The sequence below is a fragment of the Ammospiza nelsoni genome, chromosome 20 (assembly GCF_027579445.1).
Source record: "Ammospiza nelsoni isolate bAmmNel1 chromosome 20, bAmmNel1.pri, whole genome shotgun sequence".
Taxonomy (NCBI): domain Eukaryota; kingdom Metazoa; phylum Chordata; class Aves; order Passeriformes; family Passerellidae; genus Ammospiza; species Ammospiza nelsoni.
In genome coordinates, this window is record NC_080652.1 from 10,359,715 (window position 1) to 10,384,031 (window position 24,317).

Below are 24,317 nucleotides of genomic sequence, written 5' to 3' on the forward strand. Positions count from 1 at the left end.
CCTGATGATTACATTGCTATTAAGCCATGTGACTTCATGCTTTCATTTTGTGGCCACTGGGTGCTAGGCAGTTTTATTGCTTTCTCAGTGTTTCAGAGACTAGAGACCAATTATTACTTAAAAATAAGCCAATCATCTCTCTTGCTGAAAGATGACTTGCAGCAGAAGCTAAATTATAGAGAACATCACTGCCCCCAATACATTAATTTCTGTCACTCTGTCACTGTAAAATTTACAGCAGATATAATCTCTTTGAAGGGGGATCAAGTCATAGAAACTACAAGCCTAGTTTTAAATAGAATTTTAATTTTAATGAAAGCTTCAGGGAATGATGTTTATGCTGCTTATCTTTCATACCTGGTGATTAAGTTAATTTATACTTAATGGAAGAGGATATTTCTAATCCCCAGACAGGCTCAACATCTGTCTGTGACTATGTTTTTGGAAGCCTTAAGCTGCTTGTGATTGATGTAATAAAACCAGGATGCTGCAGAACTGACACCTGAAGGATATCTGTAAGAGGGAAAATGTTATTTTTCTGCTCAATGCCTCTGCTTAAGTCAAACCAAAATCCAAGCACTTAATATTGCTGTCCCTTAAAAACCTGCTTTGCACTCCGTCACCATTATTTGAGTATGAACAGGGCAATAAGCAAACAGTTCTCAAATATGTTTATGATCCAGTATTCACTCATCATGTGCAGTGCCTGAGACACGGAACTTTCTTATGGCCTGAAGCTAATGAGAATAATAAACCTCCTGCAAAAAAAACCTGTGAAATAGTCTCCATTTTTCCTTCACTTCTCTTTCCATGTCTATTTAAAACCAAATGTTAGCAAAAATAAATGCTTGCATTTATCACATAATTATAACAGGGAAAAATGTCTTGAAATGTAAACACCTTGCCAGAAAAAGATAACATTTTCAACTTTTTCCCAAGAAATCCCAGTACTTTCAAAGGAAAAAAGACAGGTATTTCAGCTGTCATTTATATCCATGTTATTTTAAATTCTAATTCTTACAAGGCACCTGCATGTAAGGACTTTGCAGTGGTGTTCAGGGCTATAATCTGTGTGTGCACATCCATTTATTCCATTCACTGTTACCTCTCTGAGTCTGTGCTGGGGCCCAGGACTCCCTCTCCCCATTCCAAGGAGGGATTTGTCTCTTCCTGGTGAGGTGATGCACCTCAGCCTGCCCTTGCCTGATCAATTGGTTCTAACATCTTCCAGGCTGCATGAAATCTGATTTTTGAAATCAATTTGTTCATGGCTTGTGCCATTGCTGAGAGAACACAGAGTACATGCCACGACTCAGGAGTCACATGAGGACCTGGAGACCAGCACAAAGCATTCAAGGCTCCCCCAGATATTTTATACAAAACTCTCACAGCTGGTTGCAGTTTTAGTTACACATAACACAGAGCTTGTAAAGATATCCAGGAGACAGGTAAGAAATGAGACATTTTTATACCATACACACATAGCCCTGCTGTACATGCAGACATAAATACACACTGTGTAACTACAATTTCTGTTTGTGGTATATACCTGTACACTTATGCCATGAAAACTATCTGGTGGGAAGCAATTCAGTATAAGAGAGATTACAGAAAATTAGAAGTTATTGGAGTTTACATTACAGAGCAACTGGGAAAATTGATTTAAAGGCAAAGTTGTTTCTGTGCAGCACAAACACTCCAGAAGGTAAAAGGGAAAAAATGTCAAATTAAATACACATATTTCTTTCATTTTAGACAAGGCATTTAAGCTAATATTCTGAAAATTAAATTTAATTCAAGAAGCATTTAACTGAAGATTAGTAATGGAAATTGTGCATATACAAAAGCCAGGAAAAAACTCTACAGTCAAGAGTGCAGCTGAATCACTGCTCCTGCAGTAAGATACCACCCAAAATCTAGATTATGTTAGCAAGCTACAGGCTACCTAGAGGTGAATGATTTTGCTGATAGCAGAAACTCAGCTCAAATTATTAACATATTGAAGTGTCAGGAAAAATCGCTTTGCACTCAAACCTACCTATTAATGCCCTTCCCTTTGTGAACACAAAAATTCAGTGAATCCCCCTGGACAGGGAAGGCACACACAGATGTTGCCTTTAGCTTTAAGAGAGGGGGAAAAAAAGTGGTTTTAACTTCAAACTACAACAGCTTTCTTGTTCCACTCCCTATAATTTCCTCTTTAGTATTGAAAACTAAAGAGGAAATTATAGGGAGTGGAACAAGATGATCTCTAAGGTCCCTTCCAGCAGAAGGCTGACTCCACCAAACACTGCAGTGAACACTTCAGTAGTTGATGAATAAAGTCAGAATTGCTTTTGTTTTATATCCTCCCCAATGTAACTGGAGCACATCTCTGACCATATTTAACCTGAATTTTCACTGGTTCCAGCTGAAGCTGCCCCTCAGCAATGCCTGGATACAGCAAACATCTGCATGTAACACAGCGCCCAGGGATGCTCTGAAGTCCTGCTGAATTCATGGTTTAAAAAACAAAGCAAAGCAACCCAAAGCAGCTTCATTTGTTAGAATTCAGCCAAAGCAGGAGCAGGCAGCAGAGGAGCTCCAAGAGCTGAGTCCCAGCCAGAGCTGCTGGGACAGTGCTGAGGGACACCAAGTGCATCTCAACCTGCCTCAAACCAGGCTCCCCTACCACCAAGACTCACTGACAACCTGTAATTAGATTACTGAACCCAAAGATGTATTTAGACCTGCTGCCTCCATGTTCATTTTGATGCCATGTGGAGGGAGATGAAGCAGCCACTCCTTTACTCTGATCTCCTTTCTTTTTGGGCAAACCTCGGATATTAAAGCAATCCTGTGGCTGCACTACAAAAACTTGAGGAAAGTGACATAATTTTCCTTTTCTCTGTACTTTATTACAAAGGCTTTCTTTTTATATAAGAGAGGAAAAAGGAAAAAAAAAAAGCAAACCTTCTTAATGATCAAGTCAAAATGTAATATGGTGTGAATATCTAAGAGAGGTAATTGCTAGAGCATGTTTTGATACATTCAAATGTTGGGGAAGTTCAGGTTTTATGGAAACACAGGTCACATTCCTTAGCTTATCTCCATTCCTTCCTCTTCTGTTCTCAAGAGAGAAAAAAGAAAGGAGATGTCAATAAAAAACTAATTAGATTAGCTGCATCTCAAAACACTGTGATTCAAGTCTAATTGGCCAAAGTAGTCTCCAGTCCCAATTTGATAGCTCAGCCCCAGAGCTGGGCTCACCCCAGAGCCAGGGGCACTGCACACACCAATTACTGCTAAAGCACACCACAGGCTTGGGCCAATTAATTCCACAGTGCTGAAAATGAAACCTTTTCAAGTCCTGCAGCCCATATCAGTTCTTGTCCATTAAAATTTCCAAATGAGCTGGGCCTGTCATCCTCTCACTTGCTGAGTACACTGGAAGCACTTCCAGCTGTCCCTCAATACAGGGTCATTGCAAGAGATTCAGGGTGAGACTGAATTCACTCTTTAGGTGCAAGTTAAAGTACAGCCTGTCCAGTCAAGATGTGAGTGCTTGGAATACAGTGTGTGAGCAGACACAGCCCTGCTTGCAACACTGGACTGGGAATAACAGCACTTTTTGCAGCGGTGAAGGCTAAAATAGGAATAATCACAAATTAATCTGTATCTATGCAAGGGAGGTGGTTTTAGCTATTTTAAAAGAAATATTATTACCCATTATTACCCATTTTTAGTCAATTAAAACATTTCAGATTATATTTCAGATTATAGCCACTTAGAAATTAAAAGATCTATCATCACATTTAATTATCTTTTCTGTGCTGGGACTTCTGCCACAGCACATTCAAATTATTTGCCAATGTTCTGCACTGTGTATTTTTTGTTGATGTAGTACAACATAAGTGGTTCCTAAAACCAATGCAGAACTGTTCTGTCAGTCAAGCACTAGCAGATTCTTCCCTTTATGGAGGGACATCTCACACTGTAGTTCATAGAATTTCCAATAGGGCCTGTCCTAATCAATAGGAGAAAGGTTAAATGCTCTTAAGGATGTAGCAGATAAATAATTGGAAAAGCAAGAACAGAGAGCAAGGATCAAGATACCACAACATCTGATCACAAAACTGAAGAGAGTCATTGAGGCAAGTTCCTTGAGCAGGATGAGAAATAGCAGTAGAAATAAATACTCTCAACTACAGAAAAACCAAGTTAACATTTCAGTAATCTGAACTGAAGGAACATTGACAAACATCACATTTAAAAGTCTCTCTCACATGTCTAAGTCATCAAAAGCTGCCTGGGCTAATGTAACAGACACGAATTGATAGTGGAGCTGGCAGATTGCCTGATGAAGGACTGAACCAGAAAGCCCTGTAGGAAAGAGAAAGGGGCTAATTCAATGTGCTTCCAAAGGGCTTTGGCAGAATGAGCCTCAGTATGAACGCTGGGTCATCTTGACTGATGGAGAAAAGAATTGTGTCAGCCTCCAAAATGAACCAGAGGAGGAAGATCAATCTCAAGAAAGCCACACATATGAGTTTATACAGTCTCAGGCAGAAAGAAGGCTGGAGTGAAGAGGTGGTGCTTGAGAGGCATCTGAATAGCTGCAAACCTGAGCAGACTTGCAGGATGCAGGAATCAACCCAAAGCTCTGGCAGTCAGCCCATAAAGTCAATTAGCAAATGGAAGGCAAACAGTGATATTTCCATAGCTGGGTTTATTACATGCTTATTTTGATAGGCACTAAACTCACTCCATATAATGCAGAAGGCACTGACAGCCCTGAGTAATGAATCCCTGAGGAGCAGAATACAGCAGCAGAGAGGAAGATGCAGTACAGGCAGCCTGAAGAACAGCCATTATTTCCTGATCAGTGAGAGCTGCAGCAGCAGCAGCCCCCACCCAGCCTCTCCACATGTCTGTGCTCTGAGCTTCTGACCCTCTGCAGCCACCCCTGTCACCCAGTCACAACCCTACAATGCGGATGGTGAGATAAACACAGTAATAAATGGCAAGAATGACTTTATCACCAACACTATCTGGGCTAATCACACTCTCGAGACATCTCTGCAGTGTATTTTCATTTTTCCATTAAACATGACTCTAACATCAGGGGAGGTTATGAAACTGAAGAAAAATATCTGGAAAATGAATGGAATACATCTGAACAGGTGACTTCCTGACTTTCCTTAAGAAAGTACAAAATTGCTCCTAAACAACAAGAAATTAAAAATAGCATTAGGATTTGGAAAACATCTTTGGAACATCCAAAAGAATGACCAGAAATTAATTCATGTTTTCATTAAACACAGATCCCATTCTCCTCCTAGAAACTATTCACTTTTTCCTCTATCATGGAAAGGAATCATTTCAAGAGCTAAAGTTGTGTAATCAACACAGTGGAAAAAATTAACCACCCTGTTTTGAGCAAGAAAAGAGGAAGATCTTTTGTGTAGCCATTTCTACAAAACCTTGTTTTGACTGAATTTCTTCCTAACACCAAAAGAATACAATAAAAAAGTCAGTCTGACAGACATTAATATTTACAGGGTGCTCACAGAACAGAGTGACATTAGCCAATGTTTGCATGCTGATCTTGCAAAAATGTGAGAGCAACCACATTGGGGTTCTTCCTACTCAGGAAATTAGTTAATCATATTTGACATTTTCTAGAGCCACAGGACCCAGAGAAGAGAATTGTACCTGACATCTTTTAAAAAGAAGGGGAAAAAAAAATCAGAACATCACAAATAAATTTCAAGGCTGGTTTCAAATGGAAAAAAAGCACTGCAGTGGCATGTACAGAGAAAGCACCCAAGAAAAGATAAACTAGCAATGAAACAGCAAGGGCGTGCTAGGTAATAAACCAAAGCATTCCATTTGGAGGGCACAAGGAATTGATTGTTTTTGTAACAGCCATAGATTAAATTACATTTCATTTCCAAAGTGTTTCAATTCTTTCTTCTGTCAATGGCTATTTCAGAGCTGAATAAAAGCCATTATATTACTTAGGGGCTGCACCTTCATCATCTCTAGCAGGGAAAAAGCAGATTTTATTCCATGAGAAATAAACTCATATTTCTAATGACACACATGCCACAGTGCTATGATTTCTTTATCAAAAGAATAAAATGGTTCTTTTCTGTCTTGAAATATGTAAGAAACCAGGCATGGAAATGCAAGAGATCACACTAGGACACAGAGTAAACAACAGCAACCGAAATACAAAGGAGCCCTTATTGCTGGATTAATTAGCATGAATAAACCAGGGCACAAATATTTTTGACAGGACAGGAAAGCAGGTCATTAGCACTTTTGGGATGATATAAATGTTCCTCCTACAACATGCTGAGCACTCCTGCTCCAAATGATCCTGCCAGCTTGCCTTTATACCTCCCAACATCTGACATCCAGTGGAGAATACACAGCATTTACATGAGACTGACACTCCTTTTTGCTCCTCCAATCTACTGCTATTTGAGGAAGAATATATTGCTAATAATTAAACAAACAGTGAAACTAAAACCTTTTTACTGCTATCAAGATTCCAAATTAGGCACAGAAAAATAGAAGTTTGCAAAGCCTTTAGAAATGGATTTTCTGTTGGAGGCACAACATACACAATGATTTGCATCAGTGATTATCTTAATTAAACTGCTGTTTACATAAGTAACGTTGATTTACTTTACATGTTGTTCGGTGTCATTAGACCATTCACTTAATTGTGCAAATTTCCTTTAGCTGAAGCCTTCTCCCACCTTCAGCAGGCTGTGAGCAGCACCTCTGGTGTAAGGAGTGAATCCAGAGCAAGTTTAATAATTACTACACAAGCCTCAGACAAATTTCAGTCACACAAATCACTGGGTTAGCTCCAGCATGTCAATGGCCTGGATGTTTGCCATCATCTGCTCATGCCTTAAAATCCATGAGGACAGCACTGCCACACAGACAGAGCAAACATCAGTGCCTGCCACGAGATTTTATTAAATATTTTCATTTCTTAATGATGAGAGAAACTTGAGTTCCACATAAGTGACTTAAAACTAGGAAAAGGTAATTTCTGCTGTGGAAGAAAAGCCACCATGTATATTTAATTACTGTGATTTGAACATGTACCAATGCAGATTTTCAATCAGTAATTGCTCGCAGTGCCAAGATGGTTACTACCAATCCCTGCATGTAAAGATTGGAGTTGTGTTGGAAAAATTAAGAAATATGTGTGGAATGATAAACTGATCCTATCCAGCTTAACTTTTTTTTCCAATATTATACATCACATGATAGGAAGGAGGAAACTAATATCAAAACACCATGAAGATGGGGAAAAATTAAACTAAAAAAAATTCTGAGCTATTAATCCTTCCTGATAATGAAGTACTTCAGGATGACTTCTAAAACTCACTTTCATTTAGATGCCTCATTTATTTTAATCTGGGAGATAATTAGAAGGAAATCAAATTCTCCACAGCAGAATATTTACCTGTGATGCAGCTCAGACTTCTCAGTATTTCCCCTGTGTGTTCAAAGTCTATGTTATATATATTGCTAAAACCTTACTGAGATTAATGCCCTTTACTTAATTAGCATCCAAGTTTGAGTCTGTGAGGCTTGCTGCTGGTTAGCTGTCAGAACAGCAATTCTTTCTGATTTTTTTTTCTGTCAATACTTGGCCAAGTTTTGGTCAGGAAGTTGCAGACACTGTCTCAGTTCAGTAAAAAGCACGGGGGGGCAGCAGGGGGGATGCCAGGGAAGGAGGGGCAGCTGTGCCAGAGCTCCTGCACATCCTCCCCAGCAGGTCCAGGGCACTGCCCTGGGCAGTGACCCATGGTGCACACACCAATGTCCATCTCCAAAGTGCTCTGGTAACCAGATTACCCTGCAAGAAAAGCTGCACCACTGATGAATTCCTGCTGGGAAGAGCCAGTGGTTTATCTCATCACCAACTAATCCTGTCAGGAATTATTTAGCACTCTAAATGTATCAGAGAAGAATCCTCAGCTGAGTGAGCCTTCCCCACACACTGGCGTCCTCTAGCAATTTATTTGTAATTATCACTTGCCTTTTTTCCATATCTAATATGAAGTTAATGAATGCCTGACATAACTTCAGCAGAAAAAACCACCACGACTAGTTACATAATTACAGGTTAAAAAATGATCTTTTTCAGCTCCACGCACTGAAGTAATCTTTAAGGGTAGAGGTTAAGTACAGGCAACACAGAGTATAAATTGCTTTGCAAAACGTTCTGTACACTGACCACAGCAACTTCTCTGTGTGGCACTGCCTTTGAAGGAAGAGTTTGATCTCATAATAATATTGCAGTAATACAGAACCTGTTAGTATTATCAGTCATGTCTTGTTCATCGGCCTCTGTCTACAAAAGGACAGCAAATTTGCACTTGAAATCATTACAGAATGTGAATAATATTTCAAGTCACCACTAAGTGCCAAGAGAAGAGGAAAATGGATACTTTAGCATGGAGGCAGACCTATGAGCAAGAATTTCTAGGGAAAAATAAGAGAAAAAAAAAATCACCCTTTCATGTCTTCAAGAACTGCTTAAAATGAAGTGTTTCATCAAAAAAAAGATATGATTTCTCTCAGCCTGATCCCACCACAGGCATTCCTGTGCAAGCTGCTGCAGGCAGCTCTTCTCATTTCTAGATCATAGATTTAACTCTGTTTATTATCACAGATTAAGGAAGCAATTTTTAAATACAATATTCATACTTTTCAGCTCCAATGGGGCAATTCATTCAGAGTAATTTGTGACTTTCAAGCAAATTAATACACAAATTTATGTCTCATTACTATATTGAAGAGAAAAAAAAAGAGGCCTCAAGTGGAAGCGTAAATAAATAAATCTGAGTTTCTAAACTGTTTGTACCAGTTGAGAGTAAGATGTCCCAGGGAAACTGGTATATCCTCATTTACTATCAGCTTGTGGACCTTCTCAGGGAAAAACAATCTCATTTTTCTATTTATTGCAAGGCACTGATGCAAAAGCAGGGAAAATCAGTAGACTTACTGAGTATCCTTCCTCTTCTTTTTCTGAGGGTCCACCAGCCGCAGAGTGTCCCTGATGACAGCAACTTTCACTTTTTCATCAACAGGGCTTGGGACATTTTCAAATACTCCAGGAGAAAGCTTTACATCACAGAGGGACACAGTTATTCACTACAGAACTAAGGGTGATTTATTCCACATTTGCTGAAACTCCATGTGCTTCATCTATATTTTAAATACACCATGATGGATTACAAAATACTTCCGCAAGGATGCACAAATACCTGCACATTTTCAGTATGATGCTACAACAAATTCCTCTAGTAAACTGAAATATTATAAAAAAGATTGTTGCTGATGTTATCATTTATATTACGTATGCAAACATGAACAAGATTATTAACAATCCCCTAAACACAATTAACGACTGCAGGAGATGATGAATAAATGCATTTATGACAGAGATGATGGAGAGCTTTCACAATTCCAATAAGTCATATTTCCTATGTATAAGATTAGCAATGATTTCAAAGCAGAAAATTACAGAGAACCTTGGAGGTTTCATATTAGCAGACAGCTTTCATCTTTCAAACAAGGAAAAAAGCCTAGAAAACCCAACCGAAGCAATTTCCTTCCAGTATCCCATTGAGAACTCTTACCTCTTGCTCATGTTCTATTCTCATGCTGGGGTTTGCATTTACTTCCAGTAACACAGGCTTCAAGTCTTTCATCAGGAGAATGTCAAACCCTAAAATCTGTGCATAACAAGCAATATGTCACTTCAATTCTACCCAGGGCGTTCTGCAGAATGCAGTGCTGTCCATATGGCAACACTGAGGAGGAATAAACGTTTGAGGGGCAGAAAAGAAGTAACTGAGAAACTCTCCAGTGCTGAATAACTCCAGAAGCCACTTGGCTCCCATGGCAATGGCTCCTTTCACAGCACCCCCTCCCTGAATGCTGCATCTGCCAACATGGAACCTTGACACCCGTGATGAGGGGGTCTGGAAATTGCCAGGATCAAAACTGTGTTAGGAACCTGCAAAGCTTCACTTCTAACATGTAGAAGATGGAGTGACAACTGTCACTAACAAACTACAGCCATTGAAAATCCTCTGTATCTGCTTAGGGCTGGCAGTAACACAGGCCAGGAGATTGAGGTTGGACTTGGGTGAGGAGCTCTGAGCTCCCACCAGTGAGCAGCACCATAACTACAGAAACCCTTCAGAAAAGGCATTAACCACCCAGAAAATTAATCTTTGCACAGAAGTAACTGCATTCCTGGCAGAAATTCCAACTTACCTGGAAGCAAGTTGGCCCAGGCTTTCCTGCTGGTATGTCAGACTGATAGTAAACTTTCAGTTCTGGTGTCAGTGCAATAATTGTTTTAATCACCAATGAAATTATATCTGACCAGAGCTTTTTGACATCAGCTCCTCTGGAAGACAGTCTGCAAAGAATGCTTGAAAAAGTCCTCTTGCTGCCAGTGTTTGCACTGGCAGAATGGATGAAATTCCCACTATGGATATTTAGTGAGTAGTTGGTTAAGTGCATAAAAACCTGGTGCAAATTTTTGAGAGTGGGTTCTTGATAGGGCTCTGTACAAAACCTAGAAAGTCCATCTTTGGCTATATAAATCTCTAAGGGTTCTAAGGACTTCAGCAGGACGTAGAGGCGAATATCAAACTTCAGTTTGTCCACGAGCAGTGGTTTGCAGATGTACTCCTGCACCACAGCTGGCCTGCTCTGGATGCTCCCTGTCAGCCTGATGTCACTTGGGTCCTTGATGAGGTAGATTCCATCCCCCTGGCAGCCTCCATCAGGCTTTACAATGAAAGTGGGCTTCCAGGATGGATTGCTGTCTTTCATCGTACGAACCTAGGAGGAAAAGCACTGCAGTCAGAGGCACTAAGTGGGCAAGGCAAGAAGGGCTGGTCCTGTGAAAGCCAGGCAACAAAAATAAATCAAAATAGCATGGATACATCACCAGAGTAGTAAACAGCATGCAGAAAAGGCAGAAGATGAACAGTGCTGACGAGCACAAGGAGAAACAAAAAAGCACAAATAGGGAATTACTAGTACAGATAAAAGGTCATTTTATTTAACAAGTCACTGTATAAATCATTTCAGGAACTTCTTTTTAATGTTCTGTTCCAATTTACAGAAGGAAATGGGGTATATCTCATGAGATCCATCTTAGTAGTCACTAATGTATATGAAACTACAAAGTTAAACTTTCATGCTGCATTTTGAACAACTACTGACAAAGACAATCATTAACTTCAGGAAAGGTGCCTTAGTATTCAGGTATGAATGTAAATACTACCTGAAGGAAAACTGAAGTAAAAATTTGTCACTAACAATACCTTTTTCCACCATCAGATACTCATAGTTAATAAAACTGGGGGATGCTGAACCATGCACAGGTACAACCATGTCATTGACACATCTGCTGAACATCAGAGCTTTCATGTTACATGTGTATTTCCCACTACCTAAATAAATTCTAGTTTATTTATTACTTGTACAGCAAAAGTCAGAACTGCACACATGGGGATGCCTCAATCAGAAATGAAATTGAGAAAGAAAGGGAAGCCCTAACAAAAGAAAGCAGCTGAAGAAATGCAGGATGCAGGCTAGCAGGTTTATCAGCTACTCATGGGATTCAGGACAATAAATCACTCAAAAACCTCTTCCTCCCAAACCAGAGGGATGTCCCAGCACTGACCACTCCTTCCTTGCACTCCCACGTTTTAGGGCCCCACCTGCAGCTGCTCTCCCTCTCCCTGCAGCCAGGCACATGCTGAGCCCAGTCAGAGATCTGGTCCTACCCTGTGGCTCACCAACAACTGGAGATTTTAGAAGCCTGAGGACAAAGGCTAACAAAGAAAGAACAAATCAGTTGTCACCATCCACCCTGGAGAATGAAAGAGGAAAAAATCAGCCCACAGGAAAGGCTGAGCATGGTCAGATCACTGTGAGAGCAGCAACCTCTGCTGTACCATCAGTGCTGACCCCCAGGAGGGGCCCAGCTCTGTCAGCAGTGACATTCCCAAGGCCTCAAGGACTCCTGGCTCCACCCCACCCAGTTATTTATTTCACTCAGAGTCACACTGCTAAAAGCCTTCCTACCAGCTGCAGCAGGAATTCAAGATCCATTATCCAGACTAGGATTTTTCTCAGGGACAGGTGTCACACTGACTCAGTGAAAGATCCTTCTGCAAAATAGGTCACTCTGAGGGATAAATGCCTCAGTGGAGGTCAGGCTTACATAAATGGCATGTGGATAAATAGGTCCAAGCAGATCAGCAGGCCTAGATGAGCAAAGAAGGAAAGCAGGATTTATGTCCTAGTCTTTTTAGCACTATAGAATAATCTCCCCCTGATGTGACATTACCCTGCAGAGCAGAGGAGTTCTCTGGTTCACTGTTGTGAAAGTCAGCACCACGGAGAGACACCTGGTTAATGTGAACCCTCTGTGAGCAAACACAGCCCCTGGGACTCCTGCTGAACACACAAAGTGCCAACTGTGCCCTCCTAGGGCAGAAAATAGTGAAGAACCTCTGTGGCACCAGGAGGAAGAATCTGCCGCCAGTCCCACATCTGCTGCTCACCCCTCAGGCTGCGTCTGCTCTGCTCCAGCAGCACCTTCCAAAGGAGATGATGCTTTCCAAAGGAGATGATGCTTTCCAAAGGAGATGATGCTTTCCAAAGGAGATGATGCTTCCCAGGGACTATTGCTGAAGATGAAAAAGAACCTGCCTTTCAAAATATTGCATTCTAACAATCACTGGTCTCTGAGAGCTCTCTTAAAATAAGAAGTAAATAATTTTCTCCATCATATTCTATTCCATTTTTTAAATGGACTAAAAGGCCTGGATATTATTCAAGCTTTCTAGTCCATCAAAACCTACACATGGCAGATAAAGATAGGCTGGTAGGGAAAGGGGGAGTAGTAATCCAGAGTCAGTCTCAGTCTGTTTTTCAGCAGATTTACTGTCTTGAAGAAAACAGATGGTTTCTTGATCTTCAAGGAAATTCCCAACAGTCGTCTTCAAATTCTCTGCAATCCCCTCAACTATATTCTTTCAAATTCTCATTGTGAGGGGGCTTGTCCAGACTTAGAAAATTCAGTCATGTAGGAAAATGAGTTTATATGAAATGAGATATTTCTGTGTCCTTTGCTTGACAGAAGGAAATTATCTTTAAAAAACATGTTAACCATTTACAGTTAACAGCAAGAGAAGGGTTGGTGAAAATCTGCAGGTTTGGCTTTCACAAGGAAACACAGGCTGAATGAATATAGTATTCTGGAAAAATGCATATAATGGGCTATAAGATCTGACAGCACAAAGACTGGAATATTCATGCCTATGCCTAAGAGGTATCCAAAAGCTGAAAACCTGATTAAACCACCAAAAATATGCTGTGCTGGAAATTAGACCATCCAAATTAGATTCTTATTAAAAATTAATCACACTGGCCTATTCATCATCCTCACAGACAACACAAAGAAGGAAGTATGAGAACAATCACAGTCCTGGTTTGAATCCCAAGCTAATTACTCTTCAGAAATTGGGATTTCATGTTAATAGTAAGTCCTTTGCACACCCATTCCAACAGATTCTTCCCTGCTGGGGAAGGAGCAATGACTGCAGCACCTGAGAGATTTGTTTATCTGTAATTCATCTTTTGTTACAGTGACACGTTAGTACAAAACATTTTAGAAAATAAGAAATTGGTGAATATTGAGAATAGATAAATAGATATTTATTTAGTAAAATGAAATTTTAAGCCCTTGATGAAAAGACCTATCACCATCTCATTTCAATACAAATGACACAAAGGGAACTCCTTTTTGTTGGTATTTCCAGTATGAAACCCATCCACCACAACTCCAGTGCAGTTTTCTCAATTACTGGCTTTCAAAGCACAGAAGATTAATATTAGAATACCTGTAGTGTTTTCTACCTGAATCTAGGTATAGGGAAGAGCTGACAGCATTTGATTTCATTATTAATAGATTTGTATGAAGAAGCTCACTATCATGACTACAGAAGTGAGGCACAATAAGGATATTTGAAAATAAATTGTTTTGAAATGCTGTAGTGCATCAGGAGAGGCAACAAGATTTAAATTCTCATGGAGTTTCTTCTTTCAATAATCATTTCTGTTACAGGCAAAATCTCAGAGGTGTTCATTTCTCATCCAGCCCTTTGCAACAAAATCCTGCACTACAAACAGCACCAAACCATCTTCTCATGTCTGACCTACACCTGCACTGACCCAATCTGACTTTTGACAATTAACATATTCCAGAGTGTTCCAGCTCCTCAGGGACATGTCTGACATGCAGGCACCACCAAAGCTCTCCCCACTTGTCTGCTGTGAACAAGCTGAAATGCAGGCTCAGGGAGCTGACGGTTTTGGCAGCATTAGGGTTGCAAAGCAAACAAAACCACATATGAACAAATAAACAACAGAAAAGACTGCAGAACTCCTGCAGAGAACTCACCAAACTGCAAGTGAAAAGTCCTCTGAACCTTTTATGGTTCACAAGGGGTTTGGAATGTTTTGGGTTGTATTTTTTCTTGTTCTGGAGGGGTTACACTCCAAACTTGTGTTAAGTAGAACATAAACTCTTACAACATAAAATATAATGTTTGATAACAAGAACTATGCTTTTCTCCAACACAGATGGAAGAACATATGCAAAGGAAACTCCTAGGAGTGTGTTAGTGGACATCTGTTCCGCTTGGAACACAGGCGGCAGCGTGTGCAGAGAGGGAGCAGAGCAGCATTAACTCGCAGTGCCACCTGGTGCCAGCTGAGCACAGTGTCACCGGCAGCTGAGTGCCACCTGCAGCCCAGTGCCACCTGCAGCCCAGTGTCACCGGCAGCTCGGTGCCACCAGGAGCACAGTGCCACCTGGAGCACAGTGTCACCTGCACCTGCACCTCAGTGTCACTCTGAGCCCAGTGACACCTGGAGCACAGTGTCACCTGCAGCACAGTGTCACCTGCAGCACAGTGTCACCTGCAGCCCAGCTCAGGCCACACTGCCTGAGGTCCCAAAAGGCTCATCCCAGCACCCCTACACCCTCCTCATCCTCTGCCTCATCCCAGCACCCCTACACCCTCCTCATCCTCTGCCTCATCCCAGCCCCACTGCACCCTCCCCACTCTGCCTCCCACACATCTCCCTGCCCTTGCTAAACTGCTTGGGTTGTTTACACTCCTTTTACAGCCTGGTCTTACAGCAGTGCCACGGCAGTGACCCAGCCCACCTGAAGAGTAGCTATTAAAATATGTTAATGAATTCGACCAGATTATGGATATGGTAATTAGCTAAAGAGTTGCACCCAATACAAGAGTCTTTTAAAGCCCAGACCTCTCTTCTTTCATATTTCCAAGGACAGCACACTCTAGGATGCAAGAATACCCTGGGCAAGTCAGACAGGGTTAAACAAACACATAGAATATTTAAAAATATTTGTAAAAACGGAACCAAACAGCAACACACAGCATGAATCATTTTCAAAAAAAAAAAAAAAAAAAAGCTGAAAAATAATGGCATTTTATTACATTCTGAATATTTAAACAAAAGAGCAGTTTGACAAGAGATGGTGTGAGTGTATTTAACAATAAACAAAGTAAAACGCTCTTCAGAAGGGTTTGGGTACAACAGGCCAAGTGAATTAAAATTATTTCAGTGACAATGAACCTGGTGAAGCACCACACAACCCACACTGTACTGGAACCTCCTTAGGCCAGCAGAAAATACAGGGAAAGGGCTGATGCTTCAAGGTTCAATTTTCAGATACCTCTCCTGGCACAGCAGAGCAAGAGATTTGAAGTTTATTCCAGAACACAACAAACAAAGCAAACATCCAGACATCCAGACCATGACTGGAAAAGATGCCATCCACGTGCCCAGGTGTGATTTTAAATACTCTGGTGGGTATAGAAGACCAAAGAATGACATGGATACAATATCCACCAGTGACACTATTCTGAGTCAGCTGTGTACCTCAGCCACAAAGAGAGGCAGCTCCTCTGGCAGGATCCAGGAGCGAGGGTAGAAGTTGTACTCCAGGGGAAACAGGTCCCGCATGGTTCTCATGGCCCGGCTCAGGGTGATCTTCCGAACCGTCTCCGTCATGCCTGGAAAAGGAGCAAAGTTACAAAACCCCTCATTGCAGCCTCCTCCCAACAGTAAATGAATCATTGCAGAGTGTCATTCATTACTCACCTGCTGGGAAGGCACTCTGGTCACTGCTGTCAATAAAGCTGAACATCTTTTGAGATTTAAATCTGATACAATAATTGTGCCATTGCCTTGCCATAGTTACTATTGCATGTGTTTCTGTATAATATTAGAAAAAATTAATTCTCAAAAATACAGCTCAGAATAAAAGACAGCTTTAGTCAAATACTTACTAGTGCCTTTGCCATAATCCAAAATTATTTTTCTAATCTATCATTCCAGGAATAGGTACAAATGTAACTTAAATGTAATCAACCACTTTGGTTTACTTTGTAGTTATTTAAGTATCTGCATCACAAACAGGTTATTTTGTGAACAGCCAAACCAACATTTGCTGAAGTCTTATGTCCATTGGGAACACGGCTAAAAAGCTATTTTTATGGAAAAGTTTCTGGTAAAATCCTGCATGAAATTAGCACAACACTCCTGGAAAATCAGGTCTAGTTCAGAAGGGCTCTGGTTTGATTCCTGTGCAGCCACTTGTTCACCAGGTAGAAGCCAAAACACAGACAGGTAACATTCATCTAACACTGATTTAAACCATCAGAAAACAACACCATCCTACACCTGAGTGGGAACTTCCCTCAGGCAGGAGAAAGTCAGGGCAAATAAAGCCTGGAGTTCAATAGCTGAGGTTCTTATGCTCACAGCACACTAACAGCAGCCATAAATTTGAAGTAAAGGGCTTAGATAAGTCAATACCTAAGCTCTTAGCTCTTATTTAGAGAGATCTCAACAGGGATTAAATGAGAAAAAAAGGAGCTTAAAAAAATAGAAGAGTCATCATAAGATGAGGACTGACATGAACTCTTCAATATTAAAAAATCCATTTAAGGAATTCTGCTTCGAGTTTCTCCCTGAGATAAGCCAGAGTATGAAACAAAACAGATTCTTTCCACTTTGAATCAAAACCAAATCCAAAGATACAGCCCTGTTATCAGTGCCTGATAACAGTCAGTAATTGCATACTTCACTTAAATTATAGCCTAACACTCTGCTTTTTCCTAACTTCACGTGTATGAAGCATTCTTCTCAACAAAACCACTTTCTCTCCAAAGCAAATTTCAGTTCAGAAATTGTTTAAGACACCCACTGTGATATTCTCACCCCTTCACCAAACCCAGTAATATGCCAAATATACTATCAGCTGATTAGGCAGATAGTTCACATGAAAAACTAGTAAAACACAGAACTAGGTCCCATAACGCTGTGTTTAAAGCATTTGTTTAAGTAGAAAGAGAAGTGGAGTACCTGGGAACTTGTTGACCTGCCCTGAGAAGATGTTGCTGTCGTGGAATGACACCCCGTGCCAGTAGATGTCACACGGGAGGCGGCGGCCAAACGGAAACTGCAGGAGAGCAGAGACGAGTTTTGAGCAATCTGGGAATTTCTCCTCATTCCTGTCTGCTTTAAACTCTCATTTAAGCATAAACCACTCACGAACTGTCTTCTGACTGTCAAAAGAAAACAAGCTCTTGTATGTTGGTTGCAAAACTGAGAATATTTGGATCAGCTCAAAGACTTTAAAGTGAACAAACCAAGAGAGGTTTTTAAAAACCAAACCCAAATGACTGAGGCATGGCTGTAGTGAGAACCCCTGAGCTTCCGATCAACCAAAGTGGACACGCAAAACAGGATATTTAAGTGCATTATCCATTCATATATATCCAGATATAAGTATTAATTTCTGCAGCATTAATTCCTTTCTGGTACTAATAGCCTGTAATTAAAATAAAAGCTTGCAATTCAATTAATCATTTGTTGAGCATATATATTCCCACTATCAAGAACTAAGGCGATTATTTCAACAATATTAAATATTCCAGGTTCTCTTCCCATTCACGTAAGATCTCACCATAAATTGGCAAACTGCAGTTTGTTTTCTATTATCAAAAAGATCACCTTTTTTAAGCAGTCTGAAGAGCTCAGAAGCAGCACTGCCAATTACTGAGAGCAAGTTTCTAATAGTAGTAAAGTGGTTTATAAAATCCCAATTAGTTTTGTGTAAAGAAGGTGCTCTTCTTTTTCATGCTCATTCTCTTTGACACAGCCCCATTTATCAATCCAAAAATCCCCATTTTATCTGCAGCTCCAAGAAGATGCCATTTAACTACCATATGGAATACAGTCACAGGAATAGCTTCTATTACTAGGCTGCATATTTTTCAAATAAATCTGCTATATTTAGCAGATTTTAGGACACATTTGCATTAAATATCTACCACCCTCAGCACCCAGTGCCATTTACTTATTGAAAGAACCACATTATTTTGCAGAAACTTCTTGTTCTTTACTTGATATGTAATTTTTCTTATTTTAAAATATTTCTCTGCGCAGTGGCTCATTTTTCTTTGAGCATGACAGAAAAAAGAATTGCATAAACCTTTTGAGTGCATTACTTTATTTGCTACTTTAATTAAAATTTCAGTTTCCTCAGTAAATAGCCTTGAAAAATTAATTTAAAATGCTAATTGAGCAATGCATCCTTTCTGTTTCCTTACTTGCAGGGATGAGAAACCCAATTTAACAAGAACCAGTGGATTCTGCACTTATTTCATTATTATTCAGCCTGCAAGATCTGTTTTTGTACAAGTGAAAATTAATTCTGTTGGGCTCTGAAAGACAATCAGTGGCCTTAACCTCTCTCCACAGGTATATCCAGAATACAGATGCAGCATTCAGTCTCAGAGTGCCCTTCCCACTAACACCTGAACAATTTATTTATTTATTTATTAAAAGAAATTGAAATGAAAGGAACAAAATTTGCATTTATATAACACCTTTCATCTGCAGAGGATATCAAAGCTCTACAAACACTGCACAGAAATCATTTCACAAGAGATGAGGAGTGAGCAGCTCTGGACAGGAAGATGGAAGCACTGCACCCCCTTGCTGGAAATTTGGGACAGCACAGCAAGGGCCCTGCTCCTGAGAAATCAAGATTATCTGGATTTATCCAACAATGGGATCAAACTCACCTCCTGAATGAGCTGGGCTGGATTCTGTAACCTCTGCACCACACTTTACATAAGAGTGGTGTTTGGAGAGGAGCCAAGTTCGATTATTTGGTGCCTCTGGCAGTGCCAGGCAGATATTAATTAATCTTATAATGGGGGAGAGGCCTTTGCAGCACATTCCCAGCTCCTGCTGTGGGACAGAGGCTGAAAAAGAAAGGTGGCTGGAGCCATCCTTTTTTAAAATCCTTTAAATCTTTTTTAGTCAGATTTGGGCAACATTTGTCAGAAAAGAATAAACAAGGAGCCATAAAGAGAACAGAGCTGTTTCCACAGGTTTGACATGATTAATAATCCATCCCAGTCAAATCTGTCTGACAGGTCATTTCTACCTTTGGATTAGAAGCCAATAATTTAAATTGTCTCACAGGTCCCATCAGTCTGTTCCATCATGTTTAATGACAGGTTAAATGACTCGTTTTCCCCTCAGCTTTTCCCAGCATAAAACCTGAAACTCTCCAAACAGCGAGACAAATGGAACGCTCGGCGCTGGGATATTTGATGCCTGGGACATCTGCTTCTTCCATTTTCCTGGTAATTGAAAGCTTGCTGAAGAAATAATTTATTAAGAGATGAATAAACTCGGGATGCAAGCTCAATTTGTGCCCATTATTTCATTTGGCATATCATGTTCATTTAAAGGATGTGACACGCTGCATCAGATGGTCCAGCCTGGCACAGGAGCTGGCACACACAGGGGAGCTCTGCAATGCTTCTTGGAAGGTCCACCCACACAGCCCAGCAAACCTCAGTGCTTCATTTACTCAAAATTCCCTCAGCTGGAAAAAAAAAATTGGATTTTTTTTCCTGTCTTTTGCTTCTGAGAACAGAATCTCAATGGTCAGCTTGCTGTGTTGCACTCCTTCACCTCTTCCCCACATATCAGTGCCACAGAATATGTCACCAATGTTTATTCTTCCCTTTTTTGTGTGTCTTATAATGACATTTACCATATGTCAGTTCACTAATGAATAATAAAATAATAAAACATGGATATGTGACACTGTAAGAATGCACATTATACAGAAAAAGTTATGGATCAAAAGGTGCCTACTTGAAAAAGCACATTATATTGTCTCCTCCCAATAAAATATTCCAGCCAACACACCCAGCAGCAAACAGCAGAAATGAAACAAAAGCAAGAACAGGAAAATGTAAAAACAGGGAGGAAAAAGGATCAAAAGTATTATACAAGGGATAACAGTAGAACAGCAGTCCCTGACACATCACTATTTAAAATACATGCATTTCATTACTACTTCCAGGACTTTTTTTTTGCATTATTTTCATGGATCCTGGAAGCAACACCCGTGTTCCCTCTGCTGGTCCTGCTGTAACAGTGCAACCAGCTCCAAGGCTCTGGCCATCCCTGACTGAGGTCTGAAAAAGGATTTTACTGCTATTTCTCTAAATGTCTGAAAGGGAGACCTTCCAGAATCACATGTGGCTTGAATAAAGAGTTTTCCTTGGATTTATCTCTCAATTTTGTTAATTTTTCTCTTCAAACCTTGCCCAGATCTTATTAACCTATTTATAAACTGAAGATACACAGCAATACATGACAGTGGGTTGTTTACTGGGAATGAGTTATCAGCCACCCAGACGGTGCAGTCAAGCAGCACAAAATTCCATATTAGGCCTCTTCTTTATTAAGAGACAAAGTGGCCAGAGGAGGAAGCAACAAACTAAATGAAAAATATTGACCCAAGGAAGAGATGGAGGAGAGAGGATATGGAGGGAGACAGGGAACAAAGAGAGATGAAGTAAAGGCAGCAGCAATTGCTGCTGGGAGATGCAAAGCAGGAAGGAAAAAGCTGATTAATGCAGCACAGAGATTCATGAGAGGAACAGGAGCTTGTGAAACAAGTCAATTAGTAGGAAAGGCTATCAAGTGCAAGACAAATGCAAAACAGTGAAGTCTCAGGAAACTATAAAGACAAAATTACCACTAAGTGTGGCTCATTCCCAGCACAATCTGCAAGGCTAACTGATATTCGTGATCCAGAAACCCTCGCTGGAATGGCTCCCCGCCCTCAGAACATAAAACTCAACCCTAAAAACAAAGAAATTAAGTATGAAGTGCCCCTGCTCTGCATGTCACTGCATAAAACATGGAGCAAGGCTGCTGACAGACACCCCACAGGTGCACTGAGGGCTACCAGAGGTAAATGTAGCAGGTTTGAATTTCAGGGCTCTGGTATGTTGTTACTATTTTGCTGTACAAGCAGGAGTTGAGAACTGGGGCGCTGGTGCAAAGCAGTTTTGAAATCCTGCCACTGGATTTAAATAACAAAAATACTGAAATAGAATTTTATGAAGTCAGAGAAGGAGAAAGCACCACTCCTGACACAGAGCATACATATCCTTGTGGGATTAGGTATGCAGGACATTAGGAACAAACATGGAAAACATTTACTGCCACTCAGTCCTCCAGAAAATAAATTTGCAGTATTTAACTCTGAGGTTAAGAACAGCACAGAATATACTGTCTACCCCAAGTCTGTACAGATTTTGCTTAATAGGCATCAGGTGGACAAAAATATCATCTTGTCAGTGGGAATCCCACAGGCAGCTTTGTAAAGTGGAGTAGCTGCAGGTCAGAGATCACAGCTCTGTCCTAGCTCTGCACGTGAGAAACAGCTCATCCTCAGGTTTTATTCCTCCTTTTCCCTCCAACTTCCCTCTTACAAATGGACTACAAGTACCCTTTTTCTTACACAAGTTCCTCACAAAGCTCCTAGAAGCCACCTCAACTTCTATAAAGCCGTTTATAAAGCTGTTAGGTAAAGAAAATCTTTACAGCTGGAGAACAATTCACCATCTATAGTAAGATACATCTAAGAAATCTCTCCAGGATTTAAATAAGGAGTTGCAAAGCATCAGTTCTGTGCCAGTTCCCCTACTGTCCTGATTCCAGTTCAGCACATACTGGCACAGAAATCCTCACAAAGCAATGAGAAAACACATGACTCGAGCAGCAGGAGAAAAAAACCGGCTATAGCTGCTCCACATAAAGTAAATTAGCAGGCTGGAGCCGTTATGTGTGTGTTATCAGCATTCATACACCGTGCTGTCCGACACGCCTCGGACACAAGGGCAGCGGCTCTGCCGGGCCGGAGCTTCCCGCGCTGCCCCAGCCCTGAGGGAGGTGGGAGGGAAGAAATGCAAATCCCCACAACGCGTCAAACGCTTCCCCGGGGAGCGGGGCTCCTGCTTGCCCTTTCCCCGATCAGTTTAACCTCGGAACGCAATACCCGATTACCCCTGTTCTGGCTTGCATAACTGGCCGTGCCAGTCGTGATCATGAACCAAATCAGCTCCGGACCCGGCATCTGGGCAGAAATAGCCCGAGGGTCGGGGGGCACAGCCGGGAGACCCCCGGCTGCAGCAGCCCTCGGGAGGCACGGGAGGAGGAGGAGGTGGAGAATGGAGGAAGGCTTTGCCGGGGGCAGAGCCGAGACAAGGGAGGGCAGAGTGGGCAGGACCGGCGCTAGGCCGGAGCAGGGCAGGGATGGGGACGCGGCCCCGCAGGGTGAGCCCTCACCTCCTTCCAGCGGAGCTGCCGCAGGCTGATTTTCAGCGCCTCCAGGGAGGTCTTGGCCTTGGAGCTGTCCACCGTGACCCCGGGCCGCCGGGCGCTCTCGGTCCCGCTGCGGCGGCCCGGGGCCCGCCGGGCCCTGCCCCGCGCCGCCCGCCCGGCCGAGCCCGGCGCTCCGGCCCCGCGCCGGCCCCGCTCCCGCTCCCGTTCCCGGCCGGGCAGCGCCCCTTCCCCCGAGAGCGCCGCGGCGGGCGGGCCGCCCTGCGGGGCCTCAGCGGGCAGGGCCGGGGACCCCGGGGGCTCCTCCGCCTCGCGGGCCGGCTCCATCTCCGCCGGTTCCAGCCCGGCCGGCTCCATTTCCGCTATCCCCAACCCGGCCAGTTCCAGCCCGGCTAGCTCTATTCCCTCCGTCCCCTTCCCCGCCGATTCTATCCCCTCTGTCCCCGTCCCCGCCGTCCGCAGCCCGGCCGGTTCCAGCCCGGCCGGCTCCGCTGCCTCTGCCCCCATGCCCGCCTGTCCTATCCCCTCCGTCCCCATCCCCGCCGGTTGTATCCCCTCTGTCCCCGTCAGTTCTGTTCCCTCTGTCCCTGTCCTCAGCCCGGCCGGCTCCATTGTCTCTGTCCCTATCCCCGCCGGTTGTATCCCCTCTGTCCCCGTCCCTGTCTCCGTCCCCGCCGGTTGTATCCCCTCTGCCCCCGTCCCCAGCCCGGCCGGCTCCATCCCCGCTGGTTCCAGCCCGCCCCCGCTCCCCGCCCGTTGCCATGGCAGCGGTGCGGCCGGTGACCCGCTGGCCCCGCCCCGCCGCCGTGAGGCGCTGACGCCGCCCCCGCCATTTTGGGACCGGGCACAGGCCCCGCCCCGCGCAGCCCGAAATGGCCTCCGGGGCGGGCGGTGCCGCCATGTTGGAAGCGGGCGAGCGCCGCCTCAGGCCGGGCTGCGGTGCGGGCGCGGTGCCCGCCGTGCCCATCGCCACCGAACCGCCCGGGCGGCTCCGACACTCTGCCCGCTCCTTACCGTGCGCCCGAAAGCTTCTCGTGTGAGACGGGGCTCGGGCCGCCGTTACAAAGCACTGCCTCTCACAAAAGGTGTTCCCATGGACCCTTCAGGTGCTGCTGCATCGGTGCTGGGAGAGCCCATCTGCGGGGTTTGAACTCTCTCAGGCACGGCAGGAAAATAGGAAAACGATTTCTGGATCACAGCAATGGAATTAATAACCTTAACAGCAGCTCCGTGATCATCCTGAGCAAGCTGGAAGGTTCCCTGCCTAGGGCAGGGGGTTGGAACTGTATAAACTTTAACGTCCCTTCCCACCCAAAGCACTCCAGAACTGACCCTATGGCACATTAACCCTCACGGCACGGTTGTGAGGCGGTAAATGCAGAACGTGTCCGTGAGGCGGTAAATGCAGAACGTGCCCGTGAGGCGGTGAAATGCAGAACGTGCCCGCGAGGCGGTAAATGCAGAACGTGTCCGCGAGGCGGTAAATGCAGAACGTGCCCGTG

At 42.8% G+C, this 24,317-nt stretch overlaps 1 protein-coding gene across 2 annotated transcripts in view; it reads right to left on the reverse strand.

The window, feature by feature from the left end:
- TTLL11 (tubulin tyrosine ligase like 11) overlaps positions 1 to 23,203 on the reverse strand; it is a 33,759-nt gene extending 10,556 nt beyond the window's left edge. The window contains exons 1-7 of one of the 2 annotated variants that reach the window (XM_059486573.1): positions 22,822 to 23,180; positions 17,515 to 17,611; positions 16,249 to 16,362; positions 16,027 to 16,160; positions 10,300 to 10,875; positions 9,657 to 9,752; positions 9,020 to 9,138 (exon numbers count right to left, since the gene is read on the reverse strand). In XM_059486573.1, coding sequence (XP_059342556.1) covers positions 9,020 to 9,138; positions 9,657 to 9,752; positions 10,300 to 10,875; positions 16,027 to 16,160; positions 16,249 to 16,362; positions 17,515 to 17,611; positions 22,822 to 23,172 — 1,487 coding nt within the window. In that variant the 5' untranslated portion in view covers positions 23,173 to 23,180. Of the gene's footprint in view, positions 1 to 9,019; positions 9,139 to 9,656; positions 9,753 to 10,299; positions 10,876 to 16,026; positions 16,161 to 16,248; positions 16,363 to 17,514; positions 17,612 to 22,821 lie in introns of both variants that reach the window. The other variant, XM_059486574.1, reaches the window with a different exon arrangement.
- Between the last annotated feature and the right edge of the window lie 1,114 nt (positions 23,204 to 24,317).